The sequence below is a fragment of the Oratosquilla oratoria genome, chromosome 24, assembly GCF_046742065.1.
Source record: "Oratosquilla oratoria isolate Oo_2021 chromosome 24, ASM4674206v1, whole genome shotgun sequence".
In the NCBI taxonomy this organism is placed as follows: Eukaryota; Metazoa; Arthropoda; class Malacostraca; order Stomatopoda; family Squillidae; genus Oratosquilla; species Oratosquilla oratoria.
Window position 1 is genome coordinate 8,992,453 of NC_134800.1, and position 17,447 is coordinate 9,009,899.

General features: G+C 40.5%; 1 protein-coding gene across 1 annotated transcript in view; it reads left to right on the forward strand.

The window, feature by feature from the left end:
- LOC143038430 (uncharacterized) overlaps positions 1 to 17,447 on the forward strand; it is a 68,634-nt gene that overhangs the window by 30,733 nt on the left and 20,454 nt on the right. The window contains exons 3-5 of the mRNA XM_076207614.1: positions 9,070 to 9,209; positions 10,330 to 10,459; positions 10,598 to 10,742. Of these exons, the coding sequence (XP_076063729.1) occupies positions 9,070 to 9,209; positions 10,330 to 10,459; positions 10,598 to 10,742 (415 nt within the window). The remainder of the gene's footprint in view (positions 1 to 9,069; positions 9,210 to 10,329; positions 10,460 to 10,597; positions 10,743 to 17,447) is intronic.

Consider the following 17,447-nt stretch of genomic DNA (forward strand, 5'->3'; position numbering starts at 1 on the left):
CTGATAACATAAGCAACATACACCTAAAACACATTGGACCACAAGGTATACACGCACTCACAAACATTGCAAACTACAGCTATTCACACAACACAATACCCGACATCTGGAAGCATGGTAAAATAATCACCATTCCAAAACCGAACAAAGACCCAACAATCCCAACATCGCACCACCCAATCACACTTCTCTGCACCCCCTCTAAAGTCATTGAACGCCTAATACTTAAACTTGTCACACCATATATTCCCCTTGCTGACTCACAACACGGTTTTAGGCCACTACACTCCACAAACACTCTTCTGACAAACCTCACACAAAGAATTTTAGATGGCATCAATTCAGATAGGCCCCACCACAGAACACTTCTTATAACATTGGACATTAGTAAAGCTATCCCCCGCCACAACCTAACAAATAAAATATATAACACAGACATGCACAATAACACCAAAAGATGGCTGGCCAATTATCTGGCAGGCAGGAATGCTCATGTGTCATATAATGGCCAATCATCGCACATCAGAAACATTAAGAACGGAGTACCACAGGGCTCGGTTCTATCCCCCACATTATTTAATCTATACATGCATGACTTACCCACGCCAGACACCTCAGAAATACAAATCTCTTCCTACGCAGACGACATAACAATCACATGCACACATCGTAACACAGACAAAGCTGCAGAAATAATCCAGCCTTACCTTGACACACTCAACACATGGTTCATCACAAACAGACTCAAAATAGCTCCAACCAAATCTACAGCAACACTTCTCACCAACTGGACAAAAGAACACAAATACATACCTCATCTCTACATCAACAACACTCTAATACCACACACAAACACACCGAAAATTCTTGGTGTAACATACGATACATCCATGTCTTTCAAACAACACCTCACAAACATAAAAAACAAATGCACACCTAGACTTAACGCACTTAAGTCAATCACTGGAACAACATTTGGACAAAACAAAGAAACTAATATAACAATATACAAACAATGCATACGCTCAGTGATGAATTATGCGAGTCCTGCATGGGCTCCTAATCTCAGTGAGACACACCACAACACCCTTCAAATCATACAAAACAAAGCCCTAAAAACAATTACAGGCTGCACAAATACATCACCTACAGACCATTTACACCATGAAACAAAAGTCCTCAAAGTCAAGGACCACCTCGACATGAGAGGCACACAAACACTTGCTGCAGCCACCACAAACACATCACACCCGCTACACTACATAGCAGAACACCCACACACACCAAGAAACATTAAAACTACACCCAAAGACCTTTATTACACACAGATACTCTCTTCTCTTCCTCCACAACCACCAAATACCAGCCTCCGGAAACATATTCATAATCATATCACTCACCGCTCCATTAACACACTGAAAGACAACACACTGCTGCATGCCAGACCCCCTGATATCCACCCTTCTGAATCCTCTCTCCCACGTAAGGACAGAGTCCACTTGGCCAGACTGCGATGCGGTCACCACCCAGCACTTCTAAGCTACCAGAAGAGGCTGGACGACCGTGTTGTGAACAGCTGCCCAGGATGTAACACTTCACCCCATACCATACAACACATAATGGAAGACTGCATTATACACAATCATGCACGCAAACAACACAACATACACTCTATAAAGGATTTGTGGGAAAACCCAGTTTCGGCTGTGGCCTTCCTTGGGGAGACGGGACTGCTCGGACAGACAGTCTAGGGAACGACAACAACAACAACAACATAATGCATGTTTTTGTGGTGAAAATGAAGTATGCTGTTTGTTGGTCATTTTGAGTTACTTCAGTGCAAATATGTTACTTGTAGGTTGACTGGTAAGTGTCAGCGGATTGGGACAGCTTGTCAGCAGAGAAAATCTTATTTCTTTACTTATTTCTACATAAGGTATGTGATGTAGCAAAATTAATTTTCACCACAGAAACAAGCATTATGTTAATTCATATGCTGCTTGTCAGTCATTTTGACTTATTTGTTGGGCCATGTTAGTCTTTAGCCTCCTGGGTAGTACAGCAGTAGTGTGCTGGGCTTGTATTAATGAGGTTAGCAGATCGAGCCCTGCCCAGGCCAGTGAGGTTATTGCTAGTTCTGGGCACCACGGTGTGGGGTTGAGGCCTCAGTGGATGTTCTGAGGAGAATCTTGGAGAAGACCGATATTAGAACCAAAACCTGGCAACTTTGACTTTTAACATTAGTATGACCCTATCTAGACAGTAACATACAGTGTCTGAATGATGCCCTGGCAGCTCTGGATGGTGTCCTCAAAGTACTGTACAGTGCCTGGATGGTGTCCTGAAAGTACTGTACAGTGCCTGGATGGTGTCTGGACAGCTCTGGACAGTAACAGATTGTGATTAGCATGACCTGTTGTGGAAGACAGACTAATGGAGGTCTGAGGATAGGCCATTGTGTAAGGCAGACTAGGACTAAATACATCATCATATATGAGTACATTTTAAACTTACAAAAAAAAAAAAAGCTCTGAGGCAGTTCTGTTACTACAGTTAACTCCTCCAAGCCTCAACCTAATATGTGAGTGTGTGCCCTTTGGGCAAGCTCACTTCACTTACAGCCAATCACTCATATCTGTTGCCATGATGTCACCACTCTCAGCCAATCAGTTGTTTCTGTTTCTGTGATGTCACCACTGTCTCAGCCAGTCAGGGGCCAGAGGGGACGTATCCCCTTGAGGGATTTATGGTTTCTAATCAGATTTAGATTGATATCAATGTGGAGGCACAGCCCTATGGGTGAGCTTGCTTCACTTGCAGCCAATCAGTTGCCTCCATTGCTGTGATGTCACCATTCTAGGTCAATCAGTCATCTCCATTGCCATGATGTCAATCAGGGTCAGAGGGGACATGTCCCCTTAAGTAATTTCTGGCAGAAATGGGCAGATATGACCTCTCTCTCTCTCTCTCTCTGTCTCTCTGTCTCTCTGTCTCTCTCTCTCTCTCTCTCTCTCTCTGTCTCTCTCTCTCTCTCTCTCTGTGTCTCTCTCTCTCTCTCTCTCTGTCTCTCTCTCTCTCTCTCTCTCCTTTTTTTTTTTTATAGAAATTATCACATCATGGATAGAGTGAGAAATGAGGAGGTGAGGAGGAGAACAGGGGTGAAAAAGGATTTGGGAGATAGGGTTGATGAAAGAATATTAGGATGGTTTGGACACATGGAAAGAATGAGTGAAGAAAGACTAGTAAAAGAGGTATGGAAGGCAGATGTGGAGGGAGTGAACATGAGGGGACGTCCTAGGATGAGATGGATGGATGGGGTGAAGGGGGCTTTGGGGAAGAGGGGAATGTCTGTTGAGGAAGGAAGGGAGAGGACGGAAGACAGAGGTGAGTGGAGAATGGTTGTATATGGATGATGTTGTGATTGCATGAGGAGGAATGGGCAGGGGGGTGGGGGGTGGGGTAGTATGTGTGAGTAAATTTTGACGCAGCCCGAAGGGATTTCTCCCCATCCTCTCCTTATATGCAAGGGGGGACGGAGAGGGGGGGTCGCCGATTAAATGAAGCGGCCTTGCTGTGGATGTGCTGTGTCTTGCGACACTGCTTCTGACCCAGGGCGGTGGGCAGGGTGCAGGGATGACCCGTCATCCAGGAGGTGCTCAGATGAGAAGGAGGGTGGGAGGGGTGTGGAGTGTATTTAGGGATGAAATGGGTGGGAGTGTTTTTATGCCTTTCCCTTTTTGGCTACCTCCCTTGTAAGGGGGAAAAATCCTTGGTATATGTATGTATCACATCATTTTGAAAGCATGTGGCCATGTCAATATTGAGATATTGATTAATATTTCTGTTAGTCCTGCATATGCTGACTTGACTGACAACATGAGCTATGAGGCAGTTCATGGTATCACAGATTGCATTGTCGGTAATGTATAACATCCTGATTATTTACCTCAATATAGATGAGGCAAAATGCTATAGAAATTATGTAAACAATAAACTGTGGTATGAATAATTTATTTTTGCCAATATCAACTAAAAACAGTATCGGTGGATTTGTCAGCAGTTGTTGGTAACTGCAAGTAAATACATAATCATATAACAATGTCCTAAATCTTGGTACAGTATTGATATAATGTTGTTATTATTTAAAAGAACATTCTGATTACATTTATTTTGTAGTTGTAACTTAGTGACCCCTGTATTCTGTCAACATGCTCGATCGCATTTTCTGTGATGTCATATTTATTCAGGGTGAAAGAAAAGAGTATAATAGCAGTAACTTTATATTTTGTAATGTGCATATTGTGATGCATCATCATACATCAGGCAACCTGATGTGCACACAAATATTTGACTCATATTGAAGAGGTTAATTCTTTACAATGGTTTTTCATGAAAATCAGTCACTATTACATCAATCCAACTCAGTTGTATGGTGGTGATGTCACCTTAAAAACTATTTACATTATTGGATATTATACAATTTAGTTTTGAGTATAAACAAGACTAGATTGGAGTAAAAATTAAAACTTAGATCATGTAGGTGTGAATAGATATGACAGTGTTGTAACTGGAGGGGATTCATTGCCACTATCAATTCTGAGTAATACAATAGAAGTGTTGATCCTCCATTGAAACCTTGTAGAATTAGTTTTCATGTCCTTATATTGTATCCCAAAATACTTGGATACTAAATAAGTGAGAAATAGATTCAACCTCTTGATTTGGTCCAAATCACTGACTTCCTCTCCAAATCAGCATTCTTACCTGTCCTATTCCTTTAATCATTTGTGATTTTTTAGTAGCAAAATTTTTTACTCTTTCTCACTAAATTTCCTCTTTATTCTAAAGGCTGATATGGTGGATTTTATTATACCATATTGAGTGACCAGGTTTGAAACACATATTCCATTTTCCCACTTGTTATAATTATTGTTATTTTTCAGCTCAGTTGTTGTTCTCACTGCTTTCCTTTTAGGATTTTTTCTTCATCTTTCTTAACTGCGGCCATGATCAAAATTTTACTTCAGGGTTGGGAAAATAATATAAAAAATAATGGAGCATAAATGCAGGATGTTTACTAAACATGAGCTAATGACAAACTGACCACATGATTTTGAAGCTTATGATATATGTGAGAAAGGGTGGTGGAGGGGAAAGCAGTTGGTAAATTTTTAGGAAGAAGGGAAATTGAGAGTGGAGAAAAAATGGAGGGAGGTAGAAAAGTGTTGAGAGTAAAACTAGATGAGAAGAGAAAGAACAGAAGTATGGGAGATGATGTGGGATAAAGGGAAAACAGGAATAAGAGAAGAATGGTTATATTTCAACAAGGAAATAAAAGAGTGCACAGATGCGATATGTGGGATGGGGAGGATGGGAGGCAACAGGAGAGGTAGTGAATGGTGAGATGAAAAAGTGAAAGCATTGGTGGAAGAGAAGTAGTAAGTATATAAAAGTTGGTTGCAAAGAAGGGAAACATATGGGAGATACAAGTAAAGAAAGGAGAAGCAAAATGCTAGGTGAGGGAGACAAAGAGGAAGGCAGATATAAAGTGAGTGTAGGGGAATTTTGAAAATAATAAAAGGATTTTGGAAGGAAATGAAGAGTGAGGTGGGTGAGTCGGGTAGAGAGGAAAAGGTAAAGGGTGCAGATGGACAATTGTTAATGGAGGTAAAGGTGGTAAGGGGAAGATGGGTAGAGTATTGTAGGAAATTGTTGAATGTAGAGGTTAGAGAGGGATTGATTGTGGCAGTGAGAGATGTGAGGAAAATGTGATAAAAGAAAAGGATAGGGCTGTAGGAAGAGCATAGATACATAGAGCATTAAAAGTGGTGAATGCTGGTAAGGCACCTGAGTTGATGGGTGTCATGTGGAGTGTCAGATGAAGGAAGGAATGTTATAGTGGATTGGCTGGTGAGGTTGTTTAATATGTGCTTAAGGAAATGGAATGTAAAGACTGGAGTGTTTGTATAGTTCCACTATACAAAGGAAGAGGGTACAATATGAAAGTAGTTTTGGAGAAATCAGTTTGTTGAGTGTAGTTGGAAAAACATATTCATTGAGAGGATTACAAAAACAGAGTAATTGGGGAAGAGCAGTGTAGATTTAAGGAAGGTAGAGGATGCATAGGTCAAAATTCTGCAGTAAGCCAGATGTATGAGAAGTCTGATAAAAGGTAAGGATGCCTTTTGGAATTTTATAGATCTAGAGAAGGATTATGACCAGGTTGACAGGAAGACATTGTGGGAAATGTTACAGATGTAAGGAATAGGGGGAAAGTTTCCAAGGCAGTTAAACATAATTATATGAGTCGCAGGGCTTGTGTTAGAGTTGCAAAAGGTGAGAGTGAGTGGTTTGAGATGAAAGTGGGGATGTACTAGAGTTGGGTAATGTCACCTTGGTTGTTCAGTGTGTACATGGGTGAGGTGGTAAATGCAAGTGAGGGAAGCATGAGGTGAGCCAGTTGTTTGCTGTTAACATCATGCATGTGGCTCAGAGGATGGTGTAAGATAGCAAGTGGTGGAGTTTGGGAGGCTATGTGAGAGGAGAAAGCTGAAAGTAAACATGGGCAAAGGATGGTAATGAGATGTACATGAGGAGAAGGTGCCAATGAATTGAGGGTAAGTCTTAGAGGAGAGTGGCTGGAGGAAGTAGATAGTTTTAAGTATTTAGGTCCTCATGTAGCAAGGAATGGAAGAGTGGGAGTTGAGATGAACTGTAGAGTGATGGAAGCAAATAAATGTTTTGTAGAATGGAAAGTGTTATGAGAAATAGGTATCAAGGGATGAATATGAAGAGAAGGCTGTATGAAGGGGTGCTTGTGCCTACAACACTGTTTTGGGAGGTAAAAAGGAGGAATTAAAGTGTTCTGAGATGAAGTGTTTAAGAAGTATGGTGGGGGTAATGAGGGTGGATAATTAATGAGTAGGGGTGGAAAGGAAGCTGACAAAGTTGATCAAAGAATATTTTAACAAAAAGAGATGACAACTAACAACTGCTCCTCTCCTACTCTACAAGCTACATACATACATATACTAAGGCTTTTTCCCCCTTACAAGGGAGGTAGCCAAAAAGGAAAAGGCATAAAATCATTCCCACCCATACCATCCCTGAATACACTCCACACCCCTCCACCCTCCCTCTTATCTTAACACCTCCTGAATAAAGGGTCATCCCTGCACCTTGTCCACTGCCCTGGGTCAGAAGCAGTGTCACAAGACACAGTACATCCACAGCAAGGCCGCTTCATTAAATTGGCGACCCCCCCTTTCCATCCCCCCATGCATAAAAGGAGAAGATGGGAGAAATCCCTTCGGGCTGCGTCAAATTTTGCTCACACACACCACCTCACCCCCCCATCCCCCCACCCATTCCACCTCATGCATCACAACATCATCCATATACAACCATTCTCCATTCGCCCCTGTCTTCTGTCCTCTCCCGTCCTTCCTCAACAGACATTCCCCTCTTCCCCAAAGCCCCCTTCACCCCATCCATCCACCTCATCCTAGGACATCCCCTAATGTTCGCTTCTTCCACATCTGCCTTCCATACCTCTTTTACTAGTCTTTCTTCACTCATTCTTTCCATGTGTCCAAACCATCCTAATACTCTTTCATTAACCCTATCTCCCAACCCCCTTTCCACCCCTGTTCTCCTCCTCACCTCCTCATTTCTTACTCTATCCAGCCTATTAACCCCCATCATACTTCTCAGACACCTCATCTCAAACATTTTCAAACTCCTTCTCTCTTCCTCTCTTATGTTCCATGTTTCTGCCCCATACAGCACTGTTGGCACAATCACTCCTTCATATAGTCTTCTCTTAGCATCCATTCCCAAATGTCTATTCCTCATTACACTTTTTAAACCACCAAGGCATTTACTCGCTTCTCTCAATCTACATTCTACCTCCACCTTCACTCCACCTTTTCCTGCCACATTTGCACCCAGGTATCTAAAACTATCCACTTCCTCCAGTCGCTCTCCATTAATACTCACTTCCAGACTACTGCCACTTTCACCCCTTGTACATCTCATCACCTTACTTTTACCCACATTTATCTTCAGCTTTCTTGTATCACACACTCTCCCATACTCTGTCACCAACTTCCTCAATCCCTCTTCCGATCGTGCCACAAGTGCAGTGTCGTCCACAAACAACAGCTGGCTCACCTCCCACTTTTCTCATCTCCAATCCCTGACCCACTACCCTTGCATTTACCTCTCGCACTACCCCATTCATGTATAGGTTGAACAGCCAGGGCGACATAACGCATCCTTGACGAAGTCCCACCTTTACCTCGAACCACTCACTCTCTCCATTTCCAATCCTGACACAAGCTCTACTACTCTCATAAAAACTCTTGACAGCTCCTAAAAGCTTTCCTCCTATCCTGTATATCCGCAAAACCTCCCACAGTGCCTTTCTGTCTACCCTGTCGTAAGCCTTTTCCAGATCCATAAAGGCCCAAAAAACATCCTTCCCCTTTCCTATAGCTTTCTCACATATCTGTCTTACCACAAAAATCTGATCTACACAACCTCTACCCGTCCTAAATCCACACTGTTCCTCACCAATTACTCCCTCTGTTCCTCTCCTAATCCTCTCAATCAAGATCCTCCCATAAGCCTTCCCAACTACACTAATAAAAAACAGACAGCAGTCCAATACTACTTTCTAGAGAAATCTATGGGGGTGCACATAGTTTGTTGGGTGCCACTGTAGGGCTTTTGATTTCCAATCAGTGAAACTTAGGGCAACATATGTTATGAATTTTTATAGGTTACCTGTACTCTTACAGTTATTTTTTCTACCATTTGCTTTAACTATGGTAAATGTATTTTAGTTGTGTATGAATAATTAGTTATGATTTACCGGTACTCTCACATTTATTCTTTTGACCATTTGTATAAACTATGATAAATATATTTTCATTGTATAGATGTATAGATTACAATACATTAATATCAATGTTACGTGTTTACTTATAGTTAGCTTGTTTCTAATTTTTACTGTATTACAAAATTTTGTCCCAAATTGCTGTACTAATATAAATCTCTCTTCTATAGGGGAGAAATTTTGGATTTGTTTCCTCATGAAGCTGCTGTATATGGTGTATCTGTTAGTCCAGCATCAGAATCAATATTCACAAGTGCTGGAGAAGATGGGCAGGTTCTGTTGTATGATATTAGGGCTCCGCCGTCAACAGGTTTGTTTTAATTTCATGTATACTTAATTCTATTTGTAAAGTTGACTACACATCTCATAAGATGTTTTGACTAGACTGCTTTTTGGCATTTCAAGTAGGGGTGTGACAATTGGCATCGGCATCAGCAAGAATCAGCGTTTTTGGTGAATCAGCATCAGCGAGATCATAATTTTTTTTTTTTTTTTCTTAGAATCGGCATCATCATTGGCAATATTTTGCCGATGATGATACCGATTCTCAAAAAATGCTGATTCACCCAAAAAATGCCAACTCTTGCCAATGCCAATGCTGGTGCAGATTAATTGGCACACCCCTAATTTAAAGTGCATTGAATTTGTCATAGATTCTGTAGGAATTCAATTGGAGTTTTATAGACATAAGGCCTTTTTCCCCTTATAAGGTGTGTATTAGATAAGAAAGTTGAGTGAATGAGGACAAAAACAAAGTAATCAATTAAATCAGTCCATTGTCCCTGGTCTCTCTTGCAGAGGACCTGCAGCCTTCAGGTAACTGGCAACAGTTTTCAGATGGGATAAGTCTCTCAGAGAAAATGTAGTATGGTTTTGCCTGGGACAAGGGAGTGTAAAAGATAGGAGTGAATGGCGAGTACAGTTGATGTAAATGGCCTGGACTGATCTTGTCTGCTCTGTAAATTTTTTGTATGGGTGAGGTTTGGGGGTGGATGGTATCATATAATGAAGTGGTGGGGATAGACCTACTGTGGCTTTTGAACACTACTGTAAAGGTTCTGTGACTTGCTGCATTGACACTGATCTGTGCAGTGTGGTGGGGGATAAAGATGACCCTTCATCTCAGAGGTGCTAAGATGATGTAAATGGATTTTGGATGAATGTAGGATGGGTGTACTCTTTGACTCAGTCACTTCTGTTTATAATGAGGAAAAGGCTCTTTGGTTTGTATGTATATATGTATGGATTTATTTATGTGATTTTCTTGTTACACCAAATCACACTTTATTAGAGTAAAAAAAAAGTTGTATATTTATTCTGTATTTATTGTTATGTCAAACTATAACTATAGTAAGACATTGTGCAGTTTTTTGCATTTTCTCTTAGAATTGGAAAATGTTGATGGTCTTTAAATGTTCTATTTTACACAGATCCTATGTGCTTAGCAAGATATCATGATGCCTTCCATGCTGTACAGTTTCATCCTATAGAACCAATGTATGTGGTGACAGCAAATTCCAGAGAGGGTGTGGCCTTGTGGGATATCAGAAAACCAAGAGTGTAAGTAATATGGGAGTTAGAATTTGAGTAACATCATTTACTTCACAGCATAAATCTATCAAGTATGAAGGTGATCAGATGAGACTTTATATTTGTTCTTGATGATGGATTAAATTGTATTTTTCTCTTATTTTTCAGACCTGTACTTCGATATGGTGAAAAACATTGTGCTCAGTCATCAATGTGTGCACGTTTTAATCGCACAGGCTCTCAGATCATTGCCTTGCGTAGGCGTCTTCCTCCTGTCCTGTATGACACTCATCACTCCAAAGCTGTGTGTCAGGTAGAAAACAAGTGTCGCTTTCAGAATAAATTTATGTTAATGATTGTGGAGCGCTAATAAGCCTCAGGATCTTCTCTGCAGAAACCCTAGCTCCTCTCCTTCATACAACCTTTTATACATTCATCCCCAGGTACCTATTTCTCTTAACACGTACTCAGCCGTACCTGGTATTCCTTCTTCTTTTCTTCATCTTTTAACTTGCTTATTTTCAGCATCCCTGCCTCCAGTCCTTTTCCTCTTTCTCCACATAAAATATATTATTAATGTCCCATCCATCAAATAATGATAAGGCAGTTCACTGCCTTTTCCTCTGAACATATATTCAGAACTCTTTCAATCCTTCTTTTGAGCATCACTACATAATCCGTTAATACCTTGTGAACTACCATTCCACCAACCACCTAGACCTACATATCACCGCTCCATTAACACACTGAAAGACAACACACTGCTGCATGCCAGACCCCCTGATATCCACCCTTCTGAATCCTCTCTCCCACGAAAGGACAGAGTCCACCTGGCCAGACTGCGGTGTGGCCACCACCCAGCACTTCTAAGCTACCAGAAGAGGCTGGATGACCGCATTGTGAACAGCTGCCCAGGATGTAACACTTCACCCCATACCATACAACACATAATGGAAGACTGCATTATACACAATCATGCACGCAAACAACACAACATACACTCTATAAAGGATTTGTGGGAAAACCCAGTTTCGGCTGTGGCATTCCTTGGGGAGACGGGACTGCTCGGACAGACAGTCTAGGGAATGACAACAACAACAACAGCATGTCTAAAAAGTCACCATATTGAAAAATGTGAGAAAAGCATTATGGGAAGATATTAAATATATAAACAAAATAAGTCTATTTCAAAATGTCTGAAAAAAATACATATACCGAGGGATTTTTCCCCCTTCCAAGGGAGGTAGTGAGGTAGGAAAAATCAAAGGCATAAATTCACACTCATCCATTTCATCCCTAGATACTCCACTCCTATTCACCACCCTTCCCCTTTTTTCATGGCTCCTCGTGAATGATTGGTCATCCCTGTATCTCGCTCACTGGCCTGGATCAGAGGCAATGCAGTAAGACACAGCACATCCACAGAAAGGCAGCTTCATTTAATTGGCACCCCCCCCCTCTATCCCCTCATGCAAAAAAAGAAAAGATGGTGAGAAATCCCTTCAGGCTACATCAAAATATCAATCATACATACTCTGTTACCTCCCATCCCCCATCCACTTTCCCTTATGCATCACAGCATCATCCATACACAACTATTCTCTACTTATCCCTATCGTCTGTCCTCCCTTCCTCAACAATGTCCCTTTTACCCCACCCATCCATCTCATCCTTGGTCACCCCCTTATGTTCATTTCCCCCACCTCTGTTTTCCACACCTCTTTTACTAATCTTTCTTCACTCATTCTTTCCATGTGTCCAAACCATCCCAGCACTCTTTCATCAACCCTCTCCCGACTCCCTTTCCACCCCGCTCTCCTCTTTACCTCCTCATTTCTCACTCTTTCCAACCTAGTAACCCCTATCATACTTCTCAGGCATTTCATCTTAAACACATTTAAATTCTTTCTCACATTCCATGTTTCTGCCCCATACAGTGCTGTCGGCACAACCATTCCTTCACATAATCTCCTCTTAGTATCCATTCCCAAATGTCTATTTCTCATTACACTTTTAAATCCCCCAAGACATTTACTTGTCTCTCAATCTACATTCTACCTCCACTCCTCCCTTTCCCGCCACATTTGCACCCAAGTATCTAAAACTATCCACTTCCTCCAGTCTCCCTTAATACTCACTTCCCATTTGCTGCCATCCTCTCGCCTTATACATCTCATCACCTTACTTTTACCCACATTTATCTTCAACTTCCTTCTTTTGCACACCTTCTCAAGCTCCGTTACTAATTTCCTTAATCCCTCCTCTGATCCTGCTACAAACGCAGTGTTGTCAACAAACAACAACTAGCTTATCTCCCATTTTCTTTAACCATCTCCAATCCCCAGCCCATTACCCTTACATTTACCTCTTGCTCCATCCCATCCATGTATAAATTGAACAGCCATGGCAACATGACGCATCTCTGGCAGTCCCACCTTTACCTCAAACCACTCACTCTCCCCATTTCTGATTCTAACACAGGCTCTACTACTCTCGTAAAAACTCTTGACTGCTCTTAACAGCTTTCCTCCTATACCTTATACCTGCAATATCTCCCACAGTGCCTTCCTGTTTACCCTGTCATAAACCTTTTCCAAATCCATAAAGGTCCAAAAATCATCCTTACATACATACATACATATACCAAGGCTTTTTCCCCCTTCCAAGGGAGGTAGCCAAAAAGGGAAAGGCATAAAAACACTCCCACCCATTTCATCCCTAAATACACTCCACACCCCTCCCACCCTTCCTCTCATCTGAGCATCCTTACCTTTTCCTAAAGCTTTCTTACATATCTGCCTTACCACAAAAATCTGATCCACACAACCCTTATCTTTCCTAAACCCACACTGTTCCTCACCAATTACTCCCTCTGTTCCTCTCCTAATCCTCTCAAATAAAACCTCCCATAAGCCTTACCAACTACTACTTCCAGTTTCGGCTGTGGCCTTCCTTGGGGAGACGGGACTGCTCGGACAGACAGTCTAGGGAACGACAACAACAACAACAACTACTTCTGAAACTACTACACTCACACTTGTTCCCTTTTTACTTTTAAAGCAGAACTATACATCCACTCCTCCAGTCTTCAGGCACTCAACCCTTTTTTAGACAAACATTAAACAATCTCACCAGCCAGTCCACCATCACTTTTCCTCCCTTTTTTAGACACTCCACATGACACCCATTTAACGTAGATGCCTTATCTGCTCTCATTATTTTGATAAATGCTTTCACCTCATCTTTTCTTATTTCTCCTCCATTTTCCTCATTCATCACTGTTATTTTCATAGTATTTCCCACTACAACTACCTCCCCCCCTATCCTCCTTCACATCTAGTACCGTATTTTTCGGACCATAAGGCACTTCATACCATAAGGTGCACCCGTAATTTGCTATTCCCCGTCCTTACATAAGGCGCACCTGACCATAAGGCGCAGCTGGTCTCGTCATCGGATAATCATGCTTATGTGAGTGCATTCAGAACTGATCATTTTCGTTGTCGAATGAGAAAAATCGTTTGGGATTTAGCAAAATTACAAAAATTATATAGTTTTTTTTATTTTGGTCAGTGAAATCAGACCACCTCCATGGATGGTCTGCCCTACCAATACCCCTAAAAAACAACATAAACATGTTACGGGAATTGTAGGGAATAAAACCAGCATTAGCAATTTTATTCCCGGAATTCTCTATTCAGTTAAAAAAACAAGATTACAAATGAAGGTAAATTTTTAGTTTCGACCATGGGCGCAATATAGCAATAGAAAATTAATTATTAATTTTGTAATTTGTAATGTATCAACGTAATATGCAATTTTGTGAGCGGAAATAAAAAAACAAAAAAGTTACTAAAACAGATTTCGTAAGTAACGAAGTCTTGTCGGACGAATGGTACGCCATGTTTGTTATGATAGATGCCGACGTCTAACCTAACCTGTGTTTAATAAATCGTTACCTGCAAATTAAATGTCATCCGGCTCGTCCTCGTTGTTGTCGTCGTAAGAGACGTTGGTGGGCTTTTCAACCACTCTCTCAGCTTGCGGGGTATACAAAGTTCCTATGCTACCAACTTTGTTCATTTACATATTTGCTTGTAGCAAGGTATTTTTTTTTCATTTCCACCCACAAAATTGCATATTATGTTGATACATTTTAATTTACAAAATTAATAATTAATTTTCTATTGCTATATTGTGCCCATGGTCGAAACTTAAAAAATACCCAAATGACTACAAGCGGAGTGGAGCGAGACTAGACCAATGTAAAGTGCCTGTCTTTGTTGTAGACGCTATCATGTCATAGCCATGACAGCGTTAATGAATGCGGTGGCATGGACTCGAAAACTGTCTAAGTTTTCGCAATTTTCTTGTCAAGATACATGCATCTTGGTTATAACTTGGTTGTAACTTTTGCTAGGCCTATGCACTGTCCCCATTGGCAGGCTAGCTACGAAACGTGTGAAAATAGTACGTCACTGTCCAAGGCATTTTTTATGCAATGAAGCCACACATAAGGCGCACCTCACGATAAGGCGCACCACCCAATTTTGGCCGATTTTAAGGATTTTGCCCGTGCCTTATGGTCCGAAAAATACGGTAACTCCCTAAAATGCTATGCCCATCTTCCTCTTACTGCTCTCTCTTCCATTATCATCTCTCCATCAGCACCTTTTACATATTCCTCTACTTGATTTGCCTCCCCTTCCTCTCTTAATTTCCTTTCAAAACATCTTTTAATTACTTTAAAAAAATTCTGTCATACTCTTACCCCATTTTACATCTGCGCTCCTTTTGTCCCCTTTTGCTTTACTTTTCTTTTCTTTGTACCTCTCAAATAATTCTCTTCCTATTTTGCAACCAATCTGTGAATGCTCATTTCTTCTCTTGTACAATCTTCTTTGCTTCATCATCCCACCACTCACTACCCTTCCTTCTATTTCCTCCCATCCTCCTTGTTCCACACACCATCTTTACACACCTTGTGACTCCCTCCTTGAAACATCCCCATTCCTCCTCCACTCCTAGTTCTACTCTATCCTTCACTCCCTCCCACTTGTCTCTCAGCTTCTTGTACTTTTCTTTCTCATTTAAGCAGTTTACTTTAAGCACCTCCTTTCCTTCTGTCCTTTTCCTCTTTCTCCATCTGTCCTCCACTCTCAACTTACCTTCCACCAAAAAATTATCTGATATTTCCCCACTCCCCTAAGGACGTGGACATCCAAAATTCTTCCTACTCTTCTCCAGGTCACCACTATATAGTCCATTAAAGCCCTCTCTACCACCCTTCCACCTACCACTTTCTCCTACATGTACTTATACTTGACTTTCTTCCTAAACACTGTGTTTGCTATCATCAACTCTCTAGACACATCTTCACCATAAACTCTCCACTGCAATTTTTTTCCTGAAACTCCACACTTCCCAACCACTCCGTCTATTGGTTCATCTCCTAACCTAGTATTGAGCTCCCCCAATACCACTACATTGACATTTCTCCCTAAACCCTGTATGTACTCATTTAAATCTATCCAAAAAGCCTCTACATTCTTCTCACTACTAGGCTTATATGCACTTACAAAAACCCACATCACCCTTCCCAGTTTCACCTTCATCCACATTAACCTTGAAGAAACCTCTTTCCACTCCACCACACATTCACCTATCTTTTCACTTACTAGTATAGCCACCCCTTCTCTCCCTTGTCCTCTCTTTACTTCTGACACTGTCCCAACTACACTCTCTAACTCACACTGAAAAAAAAATATTGCTTAAAAATTGAATACAAGTTTCTGCATATGTACCATCAGTGTCCTTACAGATTTCAAAGAAATGCTGTTTCTCTGCATGTACATTCAAGCATATCGGGTTTTATCCTCAAAACAATCCCACTATTGCAATTTTGAAGGTCAACTGCATTTCTAATTCTATGATAAACTTTACATAAAAAAAGAGAGAGAGAGAAATCTAAGGAATCAGTCTCCCAATTTAACATCCTTGATGGTGTGCACGTAGAAAATTTTAAAGTTGAAAACAAAAATGTTTTTCTCAGATGCAGTATTTATTTTGAAATACTCCTATTATAAAAGTTTAAATGTATACATACTATTGTATTGTTAAACTTTTTTCTATTCCACAAACAGACTCTCCTCTAACATTCATTTGTTTTACGTTTTTTCGATTTTACGTTTGAACTGACTGTAATAATATATATTTTTTTTTTTTTTTTTTTTTTTGAGTGAATTTTTTAGTTTAGGCATGACACTGCGTCCATTGTTTACATGGCACAAATGACACTGAACATGCCTTGCCTCCTCCTCCTCCTCCTCCTCCTCCTCCTCCTCCTCCTCCTCCTCCTCCTCCCCCTCCTCCTCCTCCACCATCTCACTTTATGTTGCTTGAATTTAATTTATTTGAAATTAATGTTATTATTTTACAATGTTATGTTTATAATTAATGATTTAGGGGTGTTTTATAAGATACGGTAATAGAATTTATGGATGTATGGTACAGTATGAACGGTCATACATTACTGGAACGTAGAGTAACAACTTATGTTCATTTTCACGTTACGTTCAGCCGTTCAGAATGTAACTAAAACGTAAGTTGAGGAGCGTCTGTATTTCATCAAAATCTAGTGGTTATTTTGAGACATCTTGCACAGTGGTACCACAGAACTTGAACTCAATTCATTCCAGGAAGCCATTCAAGTTCTAAAAAGTTTGAGTTCTAAAGCAATTGCCTCTGTGTGAATATGAACATTAGTATATACAGTAAAATGGAATTGTTATTTTTATTTATTTATTTTATATATATATATATATATATATATATATATATATATATATATAATTATATATATATATATATATATATATATATACAACTTTTACATACACATAGCTATGTGTTTGAAATGAAATGCCTAAGAAGTATGATAGGGGTTACTAGGCTGGATAGAATAAGAAACGAGAAGGTGAGGAAGGAGAGCAGGGGTGGAAAGGTAGTTTGGAAATAG